General features: G+C 19.5%; 1 protein-coding gene and 1 long non-coding RNA gene across 16 annotated transcripts in view; one reads left to right on the top strand and one right to left on the bottom strand.

Moving 5' to 3' along the window:
• Positions 1-20,277, top strand: part of LOC107995915 (uncharacterized) — a 79,777-nt gene that overhangs the window by 54,996 nt on the left and 4,504 nt on the right. For all 15 annotated transcript variants that reach the window (XM_062079956.1, XM_062079960.1, XM_062079957.1 and 12 more), the window contains 2 exons: positions 7,921-8,014; positions 18,406-18,694. In XM_062079956.1, coding sequence (XP_061935940.1) covers positions 7,921-8,014; positions 18,406-18,694 — 383 coding nt within the window. The remainder of the gene's footprint in view (positions 1-7,920; positions 8,015-18,405; positions 18,695-20,277) is intronic.
• Positions 8,303-18,407, bottom strand: LOC133666731 (uncharacterized). The gene is made up of 2 exons (XR_009831264.1): positions 17,443-18,407; positions 8,303-10,139 (listed from the first exon to the last, which is right to left on the bottom strand). It is a non-coding gene; the product is annotated as an uncharacterized LOC133666731 (long non-coding RNA).

The following is a 20,277-nucleotide window of genomic DNA, read 5'->3' as shown; positions in this document are numbered from 1 at the left end:
TTAGATAATTTTAGTTTGAATAATGTAATGCTGTGTTATTGTAAAAATGTTTACATATTTAATATTATTTATATTAATATTTGGAAATTTTGAATATTATTTCTGAATTTGTTATTTCGTATGCGAGAAAATTATTTGAGTATATTTATATAGTTTATTGTTTATTATAACTTATATTTGTTATTATGAGACATTTATTATTTATAATAATTTTCAAATAAAAGAATAATATATTAAAAAAATTATTTCTTTAAATATAAAAATAATTAAATGAAATTATAAAATAGAAGAGGTATATTTTAAAGTATCATCAACCATAGAAAAAATATTTTTTATAAAATAAGTCAATATTGAATATGATATAAAAAATATAATATTTTATTTTTATTTAAAATCTATTTTACAAATATCATTATGAAAAAATTATTTATAAATTATAATAACTATATTTTCACATTATATCAATAAATATTAATTATATTTAATTATATATTATAAAATTAATTATATTTAAATAATTCTTTCATATACAAAAAAAAAAATTTAGAGATAAATGTGAGAATGTTAACTAATGAGTAACTATATATTGTACTTTTGCATTATTATAATCTGAAATTTTGAGTATGTTTTGGTATATGTGGTTACATATCATCTGCTCCATTTTAATTTATACTAACAGATACCAAATCATTGAAAAATAACACACTAAATTATCTTTCAGAATTGATATATATATATATATGAAAATACAACTGCTTAGATTATATTTTTAATTTATTGCTTTGAAAGATCGATATATAACAGTATTAAAAATATTTTTGCATATATTGGAATTAAAGATGAATACCGATTACGTGCATAAGAATATGAAAAGTAAAGATGAAATTAAGATATTGATCTTGATAACATATCTCAATTTTATTGAAATTAATAAAATAATTTATTAATATTTTTAATTATTATTTATTTTTTATTATAGAATATTTTATCAAATATTGATATTTGAATTTTTATCAAATGTATCAATTATAATTTTTAAATATCACTTAAATATCAAATAATATAAGTTTCTTTATTCTAAAGTATCTTTAAATTAAAATGATATAGAGAGTTAGTTTTTTATAATTATAAATTATTATTATTTTATAAAAAAATTGTGAATAAATATGAAAAATTACTAAAATTCTCGTTATTACAATTATCATAAGTTGCAATCGTTTCATTAATTTCATGTTTATAAGAATATCATAAACTTAGTGTCAGATAACAAAGCAATTTACATCAATTTACTAAACATAACTCTAAACCTTATTATTTCATAGAAGCTAATATAGGGTCTTTGAAGTTTATGGACAACCTTCATTTGTAAAACTTGGTCATTGAAAAATAAAGAAAATTTGGATATAAATATAAACATTTACATTAATAGAATATAATTATAAATATACGAAGTAGATTATTCATGAAAAGATACTCAAAAAGAAAATTCATTTCAATCAAGATGTTAATCTTTTCCAAAATAAGTATATCTCAAAATTTTAAGCTTAGTTATAGATATAAGAATATTTATATAGATATTAAAGGATTCAATTACAAATAATATTACATATCTCAGTACTTTCCAATATTTTTCGAATTGGAAGCTTTTTATCGTAATATTCAAATAACTTGCACTTACATCTCCATATAAGATAAAGAAAATTAAAAAAATTAACAGTTTTATCATAGCGATATGACTAATGACTGCCTATAAGTTAACGTAATTAACGTAAGATCACCTTGATATCCTTGTAAAATATGATAATGAATATTCAAAATATGATAAGGTAGAGTAAAAATTTGTCCATTTTTTAGTAAATTTTTTAAAGTACTTTTTAGTTTATAAAAAGATAGCATTTTTTTCAGATTTTTAAATAAAATAAATTCTTGTCTATACGTTAGAATACACATAAATTATAATTATTATGATCAATAAAAAATATTAATGTAACCTATATGTAATTTAACTTGTTTTATCCACTCAAATTATTCCAGATTTACGCAACATTAAAATAAACAAGTTCTATCATTGAAATTCATGAAGACAATAACAATCATCAATTAAAAGTGACAAGAGTAATTCCTGAAAAAACTTTAAGATTCCATCAGAAATCACTAATATATATTATTTTGAAAATTAAATATAACTTACTGTGTAAATATAATTTTTCTCTATTTCATTATAATCCATAATTTAACAATATAATTTTAACAATATATTCATTACTTAAAAAAAAACCTATCTTGGAACAGAATTTGTATTACGATTTTTAACAAAAGAAAATATATTGAAATATTTTATTTGTTTATTTTATTTGTTTTATTTATTCATCTATTTATCATCGAAGATTTTGTATTCAATACTTTTTTTTTATCTATGTTTTTTTTAAGCATCGTATAATTTTACTTACTAACTTCAATAACTTACATTGGCGATGTATGATTTACTGACGTAATTCAAGGCAATGAATCTTTCTTAACTGATAGAGAACTAAAACAGATGGTTCAATAAAATAAAAATCATTGCTATAAAACATTAAATAACCAGAATTCAAGAATATATTTGAAAATTATATTTTTTGTGTATATGATTTTGCTCGTAAGATTTATAATTAGATTTAAAATTAACAATATTTTTTTTCCTCTTATCAAAGCTTTATTTTATAATTGCAAAATAAAATAAGGAAATAATAAGGAGTAATTTAATATATTGACAATATAATAAATTGATTTTATATTGATTTTTTTATCTGGATTTTATTCTATTTAAAAAATTTACGAAATAAAAAATATCTTTTTTAATTTCGAATTATTGCATATTAAATACTCAATATTTGTTCGTAATTTGATAATAAATTATAACATAAAATAAAAATAGAAAATTATAAAATTTCAAATAAAATATTTTTTTTATTTATACATATAATATTAATTTTTTTATTTTTATGATTTTCTTTTAATTATTATAAGTTAATATAAATATATTATATTAATTAAAATTTATAAAACTTATTATATTTAATTCTTAGTAAGATATAAAAATGCAAATAAAATTATTTACAGACTGCTAACCACAATAATCCAAGATAAAATGGCAATGCCATCTGAGTGAAAATAACCAGTTATTATAATTATATGATTATAAATAGAAATAAACCGAACTTCCAGTTAAAAGCTAATTATATATAGCACAGTCAGACTTTTATCAAGTTAACACGATGTGGAAAAAAACATGATAAAAAATAAATTTAACTTCGCAATTTTAATCCATTTCTTCAGAAGATGAACAACATGAATTATAAAAAATCATTAATTATTATAAAACGAATTTTCTCAATTATTAATTTCTAGAATTTTCTTTTCCTTTCTTTTTTTATATTTAAACATAAATATAAAAAGAAAGGAAAAGAAAATTCTAGAAATTAATAATTGAGAATTAATAATCTGTTGGAAAAATAGAAAATAAAAAGAAAATATATATATATATATATATTTTCAATTTATCATAGTTTTTTACAATACGACGATCATAAATATTTTTAAATTAATATCTATGATTTATAGTTATGAGAAGCTTAAAAACCCTTGTCCAATTTTAATCATAAGATTAGATAGTTTTCTTGCAATTTTCTGATAACGAAGAAATTTTATAATACTATATATACATTAATAATAACAGGTACATATATTTTCTTATGGAAATTTTAAATTTATTAAAACAAAAATTAAAGATATGATAAGATTTTTTCAAAAGAATATCTTTTAAAAAATTTACAATTGTGTTATAGATTTATAACATAATATATATCTCTAAAATTTAAAAATGAATTTACTTTTTCATATAATAGGTTTAATATATTATACATACATATGACTGCTTGCTATTAGTACAACTTAAAATGTAAATTCTAGAAAAAAAACTTTTTAAAATTTATATTTTTAGAAATATAAATTATACTATTATAAATACTAAATATTTTAATTATTTAATAATTATGTTTTTTAGTAAATTTATATAAAAATAATGTAAATCTTGTATTCAATAAAAAGAAATTTGAAATTTTTTGAATTATGTTACTATCAATACTAATTACTTTGTTCAATTTCTCAGAATAAGTATAAAATTAATGATAAGTTATATTGCATCAATGATAACATTTCTATAATACTATATGATTAGCTTTGTTTTTAAATTTGTGCAATATTTATTTGAACTAAGTATTTTGTTATTTTGATAGGGGTTTATAATAAAGATTTATATATAATCCTCTTTCAAACTCATCAAATATAAAGTATAAATTAATACATGTATCAGAAGCATTTCTAAATCCAATTATCACTTGATAGCTACTATTAAATAAAAATAAAGAAAGCTTCTTGAATGATAATCAATATTGTTTTTAATAATTTAATACTAGTATGCATGTTATCCTATAATCCTTCTTTACTTTTATCATTTTGAAAAACGGAAAATAAAGGTTAAAATGGTTAATAATATTTGATAGACATTAGAAAAATACAAAGTGGAATTATTTATCTGTAGATCACAAAATATCCCTTTCAAATACACTGAATTATATGTTAAAAATTTTTGCCTTGATTCAACATTAATTTATTACTGTTTCATACACATATGTATTTCGAGATGAACTTATCCATTTTGTTATAAAATTTTCCTTATAACTCATTGTCAAGTTAAAAATATTTGTTTCTTTAACGAACGTAACGATATAATAGTCTTAAAATACACGTGGGATGTATAAACGAATGATACTATATGAGATGTTATAACGATTATTGTATGAATGTTATAACGATCTGTTTTTATTATTAAAATTAAAATGTTACAACGAATGAACAAAAATGTTATAATAAATGTGGAGAAAAAAAATTTATAGTATATGTTTGTACTTATGTTTTTTTCTAAAAATAGATTGAAATTTAATTTTTAAATACATGAAATTCGAATCCGAAAATGTATGATGTGAAATTTGAAATTCTGAAAATCTAAAATTTACATTTTTCGTGGGAAAATTTTATCAAAAATATAATTATAATCTTAAAAAATCTTTATAAATATTAAAATTTTCTAAAAATTCTTCAAATTTATTCATAATTATAGCCAATATAGTAATAAAGAAAGATTATAATAAATTATAATAATAATGGTTATATTTTTGATGTGTAAAAAATTAATTTTTATATTTTCTCTGTGTAAACTATTATACTATAATGAATCAGTGAGATCATATCAATTATAATAAATTTGAAATTTAAACACGAACTTAAATATTTATTATTATTTTTACTTAAGATTTAAAAGTTTTAAATATTATTTTCAAAGTTTGAAAACTAAAAATTGAAATTTCGAAGCTCCATTGTTTTACTCACAGTTTTTTCTGTTGAAAGTAATTATTATAAATGGTAATTTTATTATAAATTATGAAAGTTATTAATCTTAAATCTTATTATTTAACAGCTTAAAAGATATTAGTAAATTTTTAAATTCATATTTATATTTATTTTATAAAATATATCATAATGAACAAATGTTAAGAGAAGATGATAAAGAACAAAGAAACAAATAATATACTAATAAATATATGAATATATATAATTCAATGTTCTATTTAATTTTAATTGCAGCTTGATTTAAAAGTTATTCAATGTTATAATATTTATTAAATTATATATTTGTTATAATTACATAATAGCAAATATTGAAAAAAAAATACTAGATTAAATATTATATTTTATATTCTGCATTCTATATATATTTTCTTTTATTATTCTATAATAAATTTTAAATTAAATATGTATAATTTTATACGCAGTATATATAAGTATATATTATAGTATATTATATATATTATATACGCAGAGCATTTTACTTTCAAATATGGGAATGAAAAATGGTTTTATTAATATATTTTTCAAAAATTTTATTGATTAAAAATTTATTAAAAAATTATATTTTATTGTGCAACAAATATATTTTTAAAATATAAATCTATCAACTATTATTTTTTTAATAAAAAAAATTGAATTTTTATAAAGAATGTTTATTTTGTACAATATTGTACATAACAAAAAAATAAATAAATAAATATTCATATCATTTTAAATTTCTATTGAAAAGAATTATACAATAAATGAAACACGCGAAACAAAAACAAAAAAAAATGTTTTCAAAATGTAGTCACGTTATATTATAAAAAAAAAACGTCCTTATCGAGGAAGGTTAACCGTTTTTATATATGGCTGGGTTGTGTCGATCGATAAATACGCTGACATTAAAGTACAATGCACATAATTTAAAGACAACTTATATTACTTCTCGACATTGTTTAGATTAATGAATAGATTCAATATACTAATAACATATAAAACATTTTATGTATATAAAATAAACATACCTAAATTAAAAATGTGTTAATGATATGGTGCAAATTAATATTTTCCACAATTCACACGCAATATTTTCCACAATTCACACGTAATATTTTCCACAGTTAATATAAATATATGAAACATTACATTACGAATGCATATTATAAATATTTGTCATTAATTTCTAGTCTGCAAAATATTATTGTTTCGTTATATTCGTATAACAACTATATGCGTATAAAATTAATATAGAAATGATTTTTAAAATAAAAAATTATCTTATAATGATAATGATTTTAAAGTGACATTATAAATTATATTATAAATAAATAATAGAAAGTAAATTATCAAAATGATATAAAATAATTTTTCTATTAAAAATTTTTTCCATTTAAAAATCATTATTTTTAATGTAAAATATATATATGTATATAAAATGATGTCATATTAATATGACGTGATATTAACATTATTCCTATATATTCATTTATAGTACAAAGAAGACTGCTTCTAAAGGGAAGGGTATTCAACCAGGGATGAATGAATATCATAGATATAGTAAAGGTCATTTTAACTCTGACCTATACTATATAATGACGTCAAAAATATTTTTAATTTAAAATAGTTATTATATAAAATATAAAATAATGCAATTGTATAATGTATAAATTTTAATAATAAAAGTATAATATAAAAGAACGATTAAAGATAATAGATTATTATTATTGTTTAAACTTTACAATATGTCAGATAGAATTAATGTTACAAGATAAGATGTTTTAAAAATAATTTCTAAAAATAATTTTTAAAAAAATCGTAAATGTTTAAATGTTACAAGAATGTTACATAATTTATTAATAATATGAATGACAATATATCTATCTTTCATTTATATTTAATTTGATTTTTAAAATTTAATTTTTTATTATAAATAAAAATGAAAAACATTTTTTTGTTCTATTAATAGTTATAATTTTTATTATATTCGTTTTTTGTTTTTATTAAACTTTTGAAAAAATACCATTTGCTGATCAGTGCGATATTCTATACTGGGATCATACCTTGTCAACTCATAGCTTTTATTAACTAATATTTTTTAATATCAGCAGAAATGTGTGTAAATATGATATAAATTTCAATCATATGAAGTTCATTAAAACATAAATATAAATAATATTTTTTAATGAATGCAATGAACTAATGATTTATTAAATAAAAATTAATGCAATTTTAGATACAATAAGATGCCTTTTCATTGAAATATAAAATTAATGCATCTCTAGATATGATAAGAAGCCTTTCATTGAATAATTATATGTTAAGAATGAAATATAAAAAAATATAAATAAATTTATTTTTCAATTTTAACGACAATCAATAAAAATTAAGAGATAGATATTCTTTAAATATCATAATACTATTTTATTCATTTATACTATTAAATGTTTCAGACATACTAATAATAAAATTTAATCATTTTTATGTATACAGATCCTCCTGTTGACAGCGTGTACATGATATGTGGTGTATTGATCGCTTTGGTGTTAGTCGGTGTTATCATCGTTCTATTAGCTGTAACGATCAGGTAATAAAATATATACTTAATATTTTAAAAAAGATTGCAATATAAATACAATATGAATATTTTGAAAATGTCAAAATATTATTTAAATTCAATGTAAAATCTAACTATTCTAATAACTACACTACAATAAGAAAGAGAGTAATTCTATGTAAAAAAATAACATTTTTGAATAAATCAGTCGCAAAAACTTGTTATCTTATATAACATTGATCACTTATCAGTTAGGTATGAATGAATAATTAACAGAAGGACATTATATGTATAACAATAATCAGACATAGAATAAAATTTTTTTATTCAAAAATTTTTTTATTTATCAAAAAATTCAGTTCGAATATATTCAATCAAAAATTAGTTATTCAAACTTTTTAATTTAATTTTTTCGAAAGCTAGCTTTAACAATAGCGAATTTAATAAAATAATAAAATTGAATGAAATTTCAGAAATGCAAAAAATGGAATTAGTTTCATTAGTTTTTTAAAATATAATAATATAATAATATTGATAAATATATGTAATATAATAAATAAACATATAAAATAAAATATGTATAAAAATAAGAAACAGATTACAATAAAATAGTATATTAGAATACAGAAAATAAAATTGAATAGATAAAAAAGAAGTTAAAGAGGATAATCATTTTTATTTTATTATTTTCAATGAATAAAATTGTAGTATTTTAATCAATGATCTTATTGAAATAATTTTCTTTAGACTTCGAATCCGTCAAGTTTGAAATAAAACGATATTTTTTTTATATTTTTTACTCACTTTTTTTATGAAGTATTACTTTTTTCTCTTTGTTAATAAATACGGGACATCTTGTATTAATATTGTATATCATATTTATTTTATCTATTTATTTATCTATACATATAGATACATATAGTATATTTCCGTTCAAAAATTTTATGATACTTTTTTTTTAATAAAACTTTAATATCTGTATGATTTATCTATATAAATCATTAATATTAAATTGTGTGCATTTTTTTGTTTTTTTATATTTTTGAATAATATAAATATTATATAAAATAAATTTCTCTATATTCAATTATAATTTAATTTTTTTCACTTTTGAAGCGAATATAATAATTTCTTTATATTTTTGAATGTAGATGTACATATAAGTATCTTGAATTAATCAATAAATGAAATCTAAATATTCACAGTATTTTATGTGTAAAATAAAAATAATTTTTAAAATTTTAAAATTATTCAATCAACAAAAATATATTAAAATTACTGATATTGATACAACTTCAAGAGCTTCTTTTCAAAACGATAGAAAACAAAAAAAAAAAATAAAAAAAAGAAATAAGATAACAAAATTCATCCAATAGATATAATAACAAAATGTAAAAATTAGACCAATGAAATCTCAAAAGAAATCTGTAAAGAAAGAAGATATAAAATATATTGAAAGAAAGTGTACAATTGGATGGAGTTCAACAGTCTTTTTAAGCACGTTAATCGTGTTTCATTGAACATGCATCAACAAATAGCGTGCATTCATCTACTAAAGCTCTATCCAATTAAGGTCATATCTTTCTTTCTCTTTTCCTCTCTTTATCTTGCACGCGTGCGATTTATCTACGAATAACAATGTATTTGGTTCATACTTCTATCGAGTGCAAACACTACGTCATAGTATAAAAAAGCAGTCAACAAAGAAATAACGTCATTAATTTATGTTGACGTTATATGAACAAAACAAGTAAGTAAATATCATAATTGAAACTTGTTAAATGCCAATGATCAAGAAAATGAATGTCTTACAAGGTGATCCACATTAGAAATGAAATTAAAAAAATGAAAACAAATTCATTTAAAACTAGAAAGAAACGAAATAAAACTCTAATAAATTTTCTAGTTACAATTTTTTTTAATTTAACAATTTTATTAGATGTTCGTATAATGTCTATTTCATCATTTTTCACTGTCTTTGTCAAATACTATATTTATGAATTTTAAGAAAGAAATCGAAGAGAAGAAAAAAAAATTAAACAACACTTATCTTTCAAAGAAGTAACGACAAGAGTCATAAACGGAATGAGTGATTAAAGATGCATAGGTATTTCATAGGTTTTTCTTCGTATATCGATGAATCACGTTTCTTCATCTGAAAATATGTGTTACTCATTCAATTTAACATTTTCAAGATAAAGATAATTTCGAAAAAACTTAGCTTATATTTGATTCTATTTGAATCTATTTCGCAAATAATTAATATATATATATATGAATTCAGTAAAAGTTTAAGTAAATATACAATTTTAGAAATAATTTAAATCTTATTTAAATGCGCAATATTTTTTTTATTTTTAAAAAAACAAAATTTTATTTAATTTTCAATGAATCATTTTTATAGTTAGTAATCAATATATTATCTTTTTTAAAATAAAAAGTCGATTAAAAGATTTTATTATATACTCTCACACAATGAAAATAAAAATTTGTAATAGAAGCTTAACCATTATTAAATGTTTTAGATTATGTATTTATATTATTGATCTTATAATATTGAATTAAATATATTTTTTGAAATTATATTTAGAGAATAAGTAAAAATTTAATTACATAATGTAATATAAATTAAATTAATTAAAAAACTCTCGATATTTTAATTTTTCTTTTATTTTATTTTATTTTATTTTATTTATTTATTTTTTTTCTCTATACATATTTTATATTATGTTCTAATAAAGGTAAAGTCTTAACAAGTTTCTAAAATTCTTCGAAATTAAATTTGTAATCAGATAATAATAACAATAATCTTCTTGGCTTATGAAAAATTAAATTTTTACGTTCTATTATTTCTAAATATAAACAATTATAACTAATTGATGAAATTATTGATTAAAATAAATTTAGAATCTAAATAACAATTTAAGTTGATTATTATTCATTTAAAATAAAATTTATTCATTAATAAATTCTTATGTTCGTAATATTCTTATAAATTTTTTATGCAAATTATTCTTTAGCTAGATTTCCAAACTTTCGAATCATAAAAATAACAAAAAAGTTTTAAAGTTTGAAAATACAAAACTTTTTGACGTTTGAAATTTTGAATATTTCATATCTAATTTTTATATCATTATGGAAATAGATCAATAGTTATTTTTTTCATATTATTGTTTATAATTTCTTCTAATTCACATACATGTCTGTAGTGAATATATTATAATACATTAAATCAAATCTAATTTATATGTACATTATGAATCATATGAAAAGTCATTTAGAATGGAGAAAGAGAAGTTGAAAGATTTTAACCTCAAAATTCACATGTAAACTTACATGAATGAAATGTGAAAATCTCATAATCTGTAAAGGAATTTTGTTTTAAATCTCAATAAAGAATTTATCCAATTGTAAGTTTTCCTATCCAATAGCATTGTAATCAAGATTATTCGGAAAGGTTTCTTCATATCGACAGTATAATCGATAAATATATTTTTCTTCGTATTTTTGACGATTTCACATAAATAGATTTAACACAGAGATGATATGCAAAAAATTTTATTGCGATATACTTTCTTTGAAAATTTTCTGTATACTTCTGATTATACTAAGTCAGCTTTTATCGATTTATTATCCGATTAATCTTCATGATTGTTAGTTCTATACAAGGTATTTTAGAAACAGATAATCAAACTTTATTGTTGTATTTTTCCTAAAAATAGAAAAAAAATCGTAAATTTTTTTTCATTAAACCTTTTCTTTTTGAAATATAAATATTTTTTGTATGTGATAGATATTTTAATTCTTTGTACTCGAAATAAATAAACAGTTTTCAATAACACAAAGATTTAATTTATTACAATACTTAATTTTAATGAAAAAAAACTTTAATAATGCTTTCAATTTTACGTATTAAGTAATAAGTAATAAGTTTTTATTTAAAATTTCAGCGTAAATAAAAAATATTTGTATTTCTATATAATTTTTTTTATATTTTTATGTATTTTAAAGAGAATATAACATTAAAGTTTGAAATTATTTCCAAGATACTTTAATCTCAAAATTAATTTTGATAATAAAATTGGATCATTTTTGATATAATTTTTTGATAATAACTTTTGACCTAATCATTATATTATTAAATAAAATTTATAAATAAGTATATAATTATGTACTTTATAAATAAAGTATATAAATACTTTATATACAAGTAATATTATATGAAAATAAATAATAAAGAAATAAGTGATAGAAAAATGAAACTAATAATATTTTTTTATATTATTAATTAATAAAATAATATCAGTCATTAAACTAAATTATAAACTAAACTGAAAATAATCATAAATATTTATTATTACACATGTATAATATAATTCAATATGAATATTATTCGCTATAAAATATTGGTTATATTAAGTTTATATAATAATTATATAATAATAAACAATTTGTTTTATATAATATATAAAAAAAAATGAATATGTTTTATTTTATGTCAAACACGTGAACTTGTTCATTTTAAAAGATTGACTGACTCATCTTATAGTTCCCACGAGTATTATGTTTTTTGTGAAACAACGTGATACGTATATTTGTTAGATAAATTACAAAAGTAATAATATATACGCATTGGAAATTTGTATTTATTCAATTAAATATTCAAATACGTATATATAATTGTTTATACAATTTTAATAAATAAATATATCACATACTTGATACATTTATTACACATGAAATACAATATGTAATACATGAAATAATAAATTAAATTATAAATATTGAATAATTTTTTATTCGTAAATCCATTTAAAAATCTTTATCTTTAATGCAAATTGAGAATAATTAATAATGAATTCCATTTGATAATGATTGTCTAAATAATTTTCAAGTTAATTATTTATTTAAAAATTTATATTTTATGAATTCCATTATATGAATTATAATATATATTAATATAATTATTGAATGTAATGAATATTTATATTAAATAAATTATACAAATAAAAATACACACGTAGTCAAATGCAATTAGTGAATTTTTAAAACTATGAAAAATTTGTTAATGAAAACCATATCTTTTTCTTTTATAATGTTTTCAAAAATAATTTAAACATATAACTAAGCAGATAATAATTAATAATTGTTAATTTGCAATAGAAATTTATTTGCAAAATAGAATTTATTTCAAATTTAATCCAAAAAGAATAAAAAGAATTGCATAAATTTATTAAGTTAAATTAAACATTGAAATTTATATATATTGAAATTTATATACAACATCAAAAAATATGTAAATCAGAATTAAAATTAGAAGAACTACTTTCGCTAATAGTAAGTAAATAGTAAAAGTGAATTTTTATTGAATAGAAATGCAAGGCGATATATCAAATCATTTCGTTAAATACAATATATATATTAAATCAAAAATTTGCCAAATAAATAAATATAAAAAATCGAGTCTCTCTCTCTCTCTCTCTCTCTCTCTCTCTCTCTCTCTCTCTCTCTCTCTCTCTCTCTCTCTCTAAAATTTTATTTATGTCATGAAAGTTTGAATATTCCAGAATTATCAAATTTATTATTATTTTTTAAATCTAATTTTTAGAAACGTTAAAAACAAATTTTTTATGTATTTTCCTTATTTATAAATAAAAACCATATTTAAAATTCTAATATCTTAATTGAAATCCATAATTTAATTAAACAATAATTCAATTTTAAAAAAATTCCAATTTTCAATTTTTAAATTTTTTTTTAATAAAATTTTTATCTTTTTATTATTATTTTATAATTAACTGAACATTTTATCTAATAAAAATTAAATTTTCTATTTTTTGCGAAAGATAAATATTATTATTATATATATATATATATACATATATAATATGTTATGTTTATACATTTTATTATTATTAGTTTTTTATTTTATTAATATTAGATATATTATACTACATTATATCATACATCATATATATAAAATCATATATAAAATTTATCATTATTAAAAAACACGTGTCTTATGTATTTATGTAATGTGATTTAAAGATGAACAACACGTGAATTCTCAGGTAAAAGATACAAAATAGATACGATAATCTGATTAGTTGCTTGTTCATTAGAAGATATTGAACGATATAATGAGTCAAGTCTTATCGTGATGTCATATTTAGAGAAATTGTGTAATTAAAAATGATATCATATAAAAAGTTCATATTTCTAAATAATATATTTATTGCATTTCTATTAATATAGATATCTCATTCAAAAGATTAATTATATGAAATGTGAATTTTCAAAGAATAGATTGAAATCAATATAAAGTAATATTTTGTACATATTTATATATATTAATTATATATTAATTATATATTAATTATTATGATAGTTATCATTATTATTTTACTTTATTAGTTATTTTATTACTTTACGTAAAGATATATACATGTACATACTTATATCCTTATGCTATTTCAAACCCTTCATTACATCATTCATGAAATGTAAATCTGTATATTCGTTTTTTTTATCATTGAAAATTAAAATTACAAAATAATTAAAATTATGCTAATATCATGGTTAAATTGCGGATATTTATGTAAATATTTTTTATGCATAAAATTTTTTTTTTTATAATATTTTTTTTTATAAATACATTTCCATGATTTATAAAACCAATATTCAATATGTAAATATTATAATTCAATTTATCAATTAATTTTTTTAAATAAACAATATCAATTTATAATAGAAAATCTTAAAAAATCTTAAAAATTATTTAAAAGAAATTTTTTTTTCAAAATTATTTATAATTATTTATATTCAGTGAAACAGACGTAATTTATAAATTTATTTTGATAATAATAATAATAAAACAAAAATAAATGGTGAATAATTATAATTGTTTATTTACAATGTTTATAAGAATATTTTGTAGAAAATGTTTTAATCAATTAAAATTTTTCAAAATTTATATTTTAAATGATTTTTATTATATATAAAGGATAAATGTTTATATTTATCAATTTGATACTCTATAATTTTGAATAATTCTAGAGATTTTCATTTTATTTTCCGTTTAATATCAAAAGAATGAATTTATTGCATGATAAGTTTATTAATGAATCAGAATATATTCAGAAATTTATTCATACATTATATATATATAAATTCCAACAAACAGATATAATGAAAAATTCAGTAGATATAATATTTACGAAACACAAATTTAACAAGGATTATTTTATATTATCATTTAAGTATGTGTATAAAGAAAGGATTAAAAGTATATTTAAATATATTTATTATATATCTCTAATGAATGAAATGATCATAAAAAAATATAAATATGCTTATTATCGATTCAGCTAATTTTGTAATGTAGTCACAATCTATATACTTACACGCCCAAGAGTCAAGAATAGATACTAATTAAATAGAGCACGCAAATATATGTACCTAAACTACCCCTATTCTGTCTAGACTCGTGTTCAACATGTTGTCAAGTTAAATTTCATTGTAACAAATTAATCAGACAGTTTAATATATTTGTATAATATAATAGATTGTTGAAAAATTTTTTATCGAAAAACATCTGTATAAAAGACGAATACTATTGCGGTCAAAATATACGAGACAAAGTCTCCTTCTGGGAATATCAAGTTATTATCATACAAAAGAGCAATTCTTGAAAAAGAAATAAAAATAAAAATCTTGATATTTATTATTGAATGAAATATTTATAGAATCTATATTAATTGAAATTCGTAATTTAATTAAATTCGTAATTTTTTAATTATTCGAAATTTATAATTTTTATCGATATTTGTATCTTGTGATATAATTGATAATAATTATAAATAAAAAGTAAATAATTTCTGGTAACAACATATTTTAATATCGAACAAAAAGTAATTATTAATCGAAAAATATTGCAATAAAGTTTTTATTATAAATGCTATAGTAAAGCATTTTCACAAGACTATAAAAAGGACAGAAAATTAATTAATTGATATCAAAGTATTGATATATTCAATAGGCAATCTTACATTTTTTTCTTTTGAAAAATTTATTTAGCATTAACTTTTAATTAACTTTTAATATATAAATAATACTCAAAATATATTACGCTGGATTTAACAATTGCATTCCAAATAACATATAATATAGTAAATTGATAAACGAATGATTATTTGAATTCATAAAATTTTATATTTTTATATTCTGAAAAAATTTATAAATATATTTATAAAAAGAATTTAAGAATTATTGAAATAATTTAATAAGAATTAAAACTATTGTATTTAATAATATAATAAATTGCATAAAAAGTTATAATTCTGATTAATTTTATATTTCTTTGAATTGTTCAGAAAAAGAGTACTTCAAAAGGAGATAGAGGTAGATTAATGATTAATTGATTATCGAGAGAAATGAATCATTTTATTAAAATATCTTATTACTCAAAACAATACATATATTTCATAATTTCAAAAATAATATTTCAAAAATATATAAATAATTATTCATAAATAATTGTTTATATGTTAATACAAATTATTATTATTATATGTTATACAAAATTTATATAATTTTAAAAAAGATGAAATTTTCAACAAAATATATAATTTATTATTATTAAATTTATTTTGAAAAAATTTCTGAAAATAATATCATATATTTTCTATGAAAATCAAAACATTATATGAAATAAAGATATTAAAATATAATAAATTTGAGACAAATCATAATTTATCAATACAATTATAACAAAAGTATTAGTAATCATTATTATGTTTATTATTATGAAAAAAATTATTAATGTTATTTTCAATAATAAGTAATACAAAAATTATATGAAAAATATTTTTTATTATAATATCTTAAAAGTAAATTATTTTTGTAAATTTTATAATTTAATAGAATTACAATTAAACAAAATATTTTTTTATATCCTATCTATATAATAAATATATATAATACATAAATAATTTTAAATTTTCAAATTCACATGTTTGAATTAATTTCTATATTTATAAAAAATTATACGAAATTATATTCATAAGAAATTAATAATAAAAATTTTTTTAAAAATATATCTAAATATAACCTGAATATATTTAATATAAATAATAATGTAATATTTATGTAATATTTAAAGTAATTATGTAATATTTAAAGTAAAAAGTTCAGAAAAAGCTATTATTTAAATTTTTATTAGTCTTTAACCATGTAATATTAATATACTTATGAATAGATAAAAAAAAATTGTTCATTAAAAAGATTGATTTCTCATAATAATTGACACAAATAAATCCACGAACAGTTTCAGTAAAGTATCATAAAATGTAATAGGAATATTTATGATGACAGTAAAAGATTAATATACATACAAAGAATTAGTACAAATGTACATTATTTCTCTTATTCCATGGATATGTTTAAAAACGTATACATACCTATAGTATATATTGTCTGGCCTTTCCAACGTTTATCCGAGATGACGGCAATGAAAAGCTCTCAAGTGAACGAGCGAGCGTACACCGTTCGAATTTCACGCAGTAAGTGAGTTGATTGGTCGGAGCTCATAGCAACTTCCAATCATGATGCCGCGTAGTCGTGACGTCAAGCACAGTATATAATAACGTCGCGCGCCATCGTTCTGGTCAGATCTCGGTTGGCTTTGAAATGAGCGAAACGAGGTAATTTTCGGAGAGTTCTGGCAGCTCGCGTGCCCTTTGGCTGTGAGAGAAGCCGGGTGGTGGTTTTTCTTCAGTTCAAAAGTAAAAAATTATTGTACAGTCGTTGTTCAATCTAACGCTGTATTTCAACATCAAGAATTTTTCAAACTAGTCATCGAATGTATCGTCGTTTGTTGAGTGAATGTACGAGAACGAACAGCTGAACGCAAATTATACAGTGTTTCATCGATAGTATGAGTTAAAAGGTGGGCTAGAATAAGTTGCGTAAAGCTTTGAGTAAATTTTTATATTAAATTGAAGAATTAAAAGGACATTTTCTAAATCAAGAATACATTTTCGTATTATAATTTTATTTATAAATAACAAAAGCTTTGTAAAATTATGCTAAAATAGAATTTGAAGAAGGAAAAGAAAAGAGAGAGTGAAAAAAACGATATATAATATACGGAAGAAAGAGAGAGAAAAAATAGACTGATAAGAAGCATATTGCTCGAAAAGTTGTATATTTTACGTAAAAACAAACATATTCTTTGGTCGTTTGATTTACGTATTTTCCTTCGGGAACCAATAAAAATTCTCGATCCATTCGAGAATTGTGACATAAAACAATTTAAAAATTTGTTCACGAATTAACACGAAGCTCTTGAAGCTGTACCTGAAAGAAAAAAGAAAAATGGTTGGAAGCAATGGGACTATGATTGCAATTCGGCTTGTCCGTAGTAAGTTGCGGAAACGAGAGGATCATTCGAATGCGGTACATCCGGAAGCAGCCGTAGTTCAAACGGCAACATCGCCGGTTTCGACAATCGTCGCTCCGTCTTATCCTGGCGAAGGTTGTTGCACGCAAACGTCAGTGACTACCACATCGACGGATCTGGGAAATAGCACAGCTGTTGAACAGGATAACGTCTATACCACCGCCAATCCGGCAGATCAATTCGTCTGGCAGTTTCCGCCTCCTTATCCACCGCCTCACACACCGACACAGTATACGTTGTACAACGACCAGGTTGGTATATAAACCAGGTTTTTTTTTTTACTTTTCTTTTTTTTTCTTTCTTTCTTTCTTTCTTTCTTTTGAACTTATAATCTCGAAGAAAAACGAGGACTACACGTTTCTCCCTTCTGACTTCCTTCATATTCCTCTATGTATATTAGCTGTACTAACCAGTAAAGCCAGTATTACCAGATTTTACTGGTTTATTCCCTACTTCCCAGGATTATTCGGTTATTTTAACGGCTATCAATAATATTTAACATAATAAAAGATTTTCTGTAAAATTAATTTTAATTTATTTTAAAAAATAAATTTATTTAAATTTTAAATTTTATTAAAATTAACGAAATATTATGTGATATAATATTATTAAATAAAATAATAAGAAATGAAGTTCTTGCTAATTTTGCAATTTTATTGATTTCAAAAAATATAAAAGATAATTTGAATAATGAATGATAAAACTATTGTATCATATTTTTTTCTATGCTTTTTGTTTCTGAATTGAATTTTGTGTATTATAATTTTTTTTATTCATGATATTATTAAAATTTTAATTAGTAAAAAATAATATATTTTTAGTTAAAAATTAAATTGAATTAAAAATAAAGGATTTGAAACAAATAAAAGAATTACAATAATTTTTAACATTTAAATTATTCATCTAAATTATTATATATTATACATTTAAATTAAAAATTAAAAAATATTGGATTTCTATCACAATATTTATTGTTTGAATATCAATCTTTCTATATTTCTATATTTGTGTTTATATATTATTTTAATATTTTGAAAAAGTATATAGGTTATGTTACAAATGTATGTCATTACTTTTATATAATTATTTATAATTTGTAATACATAAAATAACTCTTTACGAACTATATTTTATTTTTACATATATTAATAATGTTTCAGTATTAATATATCAGCTTTTAGTGTTTGTTAATATTTAGATTCATAAAATGATGAAAGCTTGTGCAATATGTTATTTATAGTAGATAGTTTATACATAATATATTATATCAAAAAAGACATATCTGGTAACACTCCAGGATATACTTGGTAATAGTAAGGCCTTTGAAAATTGTAGTTATTAATAATAGTTGATGGCGCTATCGATTGTCCAAGGACGAGGCATACGAGTAGACGGCCTGGCAAACGAGTTGTAAGGTCGAGGCTCAGTCCGAGGCTCGTCGCCAGAAAAATCCCAAACAATCGGCAACGTTGCCACTTTTACTCTGCTTTGTTGCCGTTATGACACGTATGTTTCAGTTTCATGCTCCACTTACCGGTAAATCTCTGCTGCTTTCCAGTATCTTTGATAATTTTTAAATTATTTTTATTATTACATACTATTACATATCTCATTAAAAAATCAATAAACGTTATATCTTTATCATATATTTAATTTCAAATTATATTCCAATATTAATTTTGCAATCAAAATTTATAGTTTATATGACATACATAACATTTTCTAAATTAGAAACTTTATAGTTAGATTAATTTAGCTGTTCATTATCTAAATGATACAAGTTTTCATAATTATGATGTAAGATATACATGTATGACGTAGATATCATACTCAT

The sequence above is a fragment of the Apis cerana genome, linkage group LG9 (genome assembly GCF_029169275.1).
Source record: "Apis cerana isolate GH-2021 linkage group LG9, AcerK_1.0, whole genome shotgun sequence".
NCBI lineage: Eukaryota > Metazoa > Arthropoda > Insecta > Hymenoptera > Apidae > Apis > Apis cerana.
The sequence above is the reverse complement of the archived record's forward strand: the minus strand, read 5'-3'. Positions and strand labels throughout refer to the sequence as shown.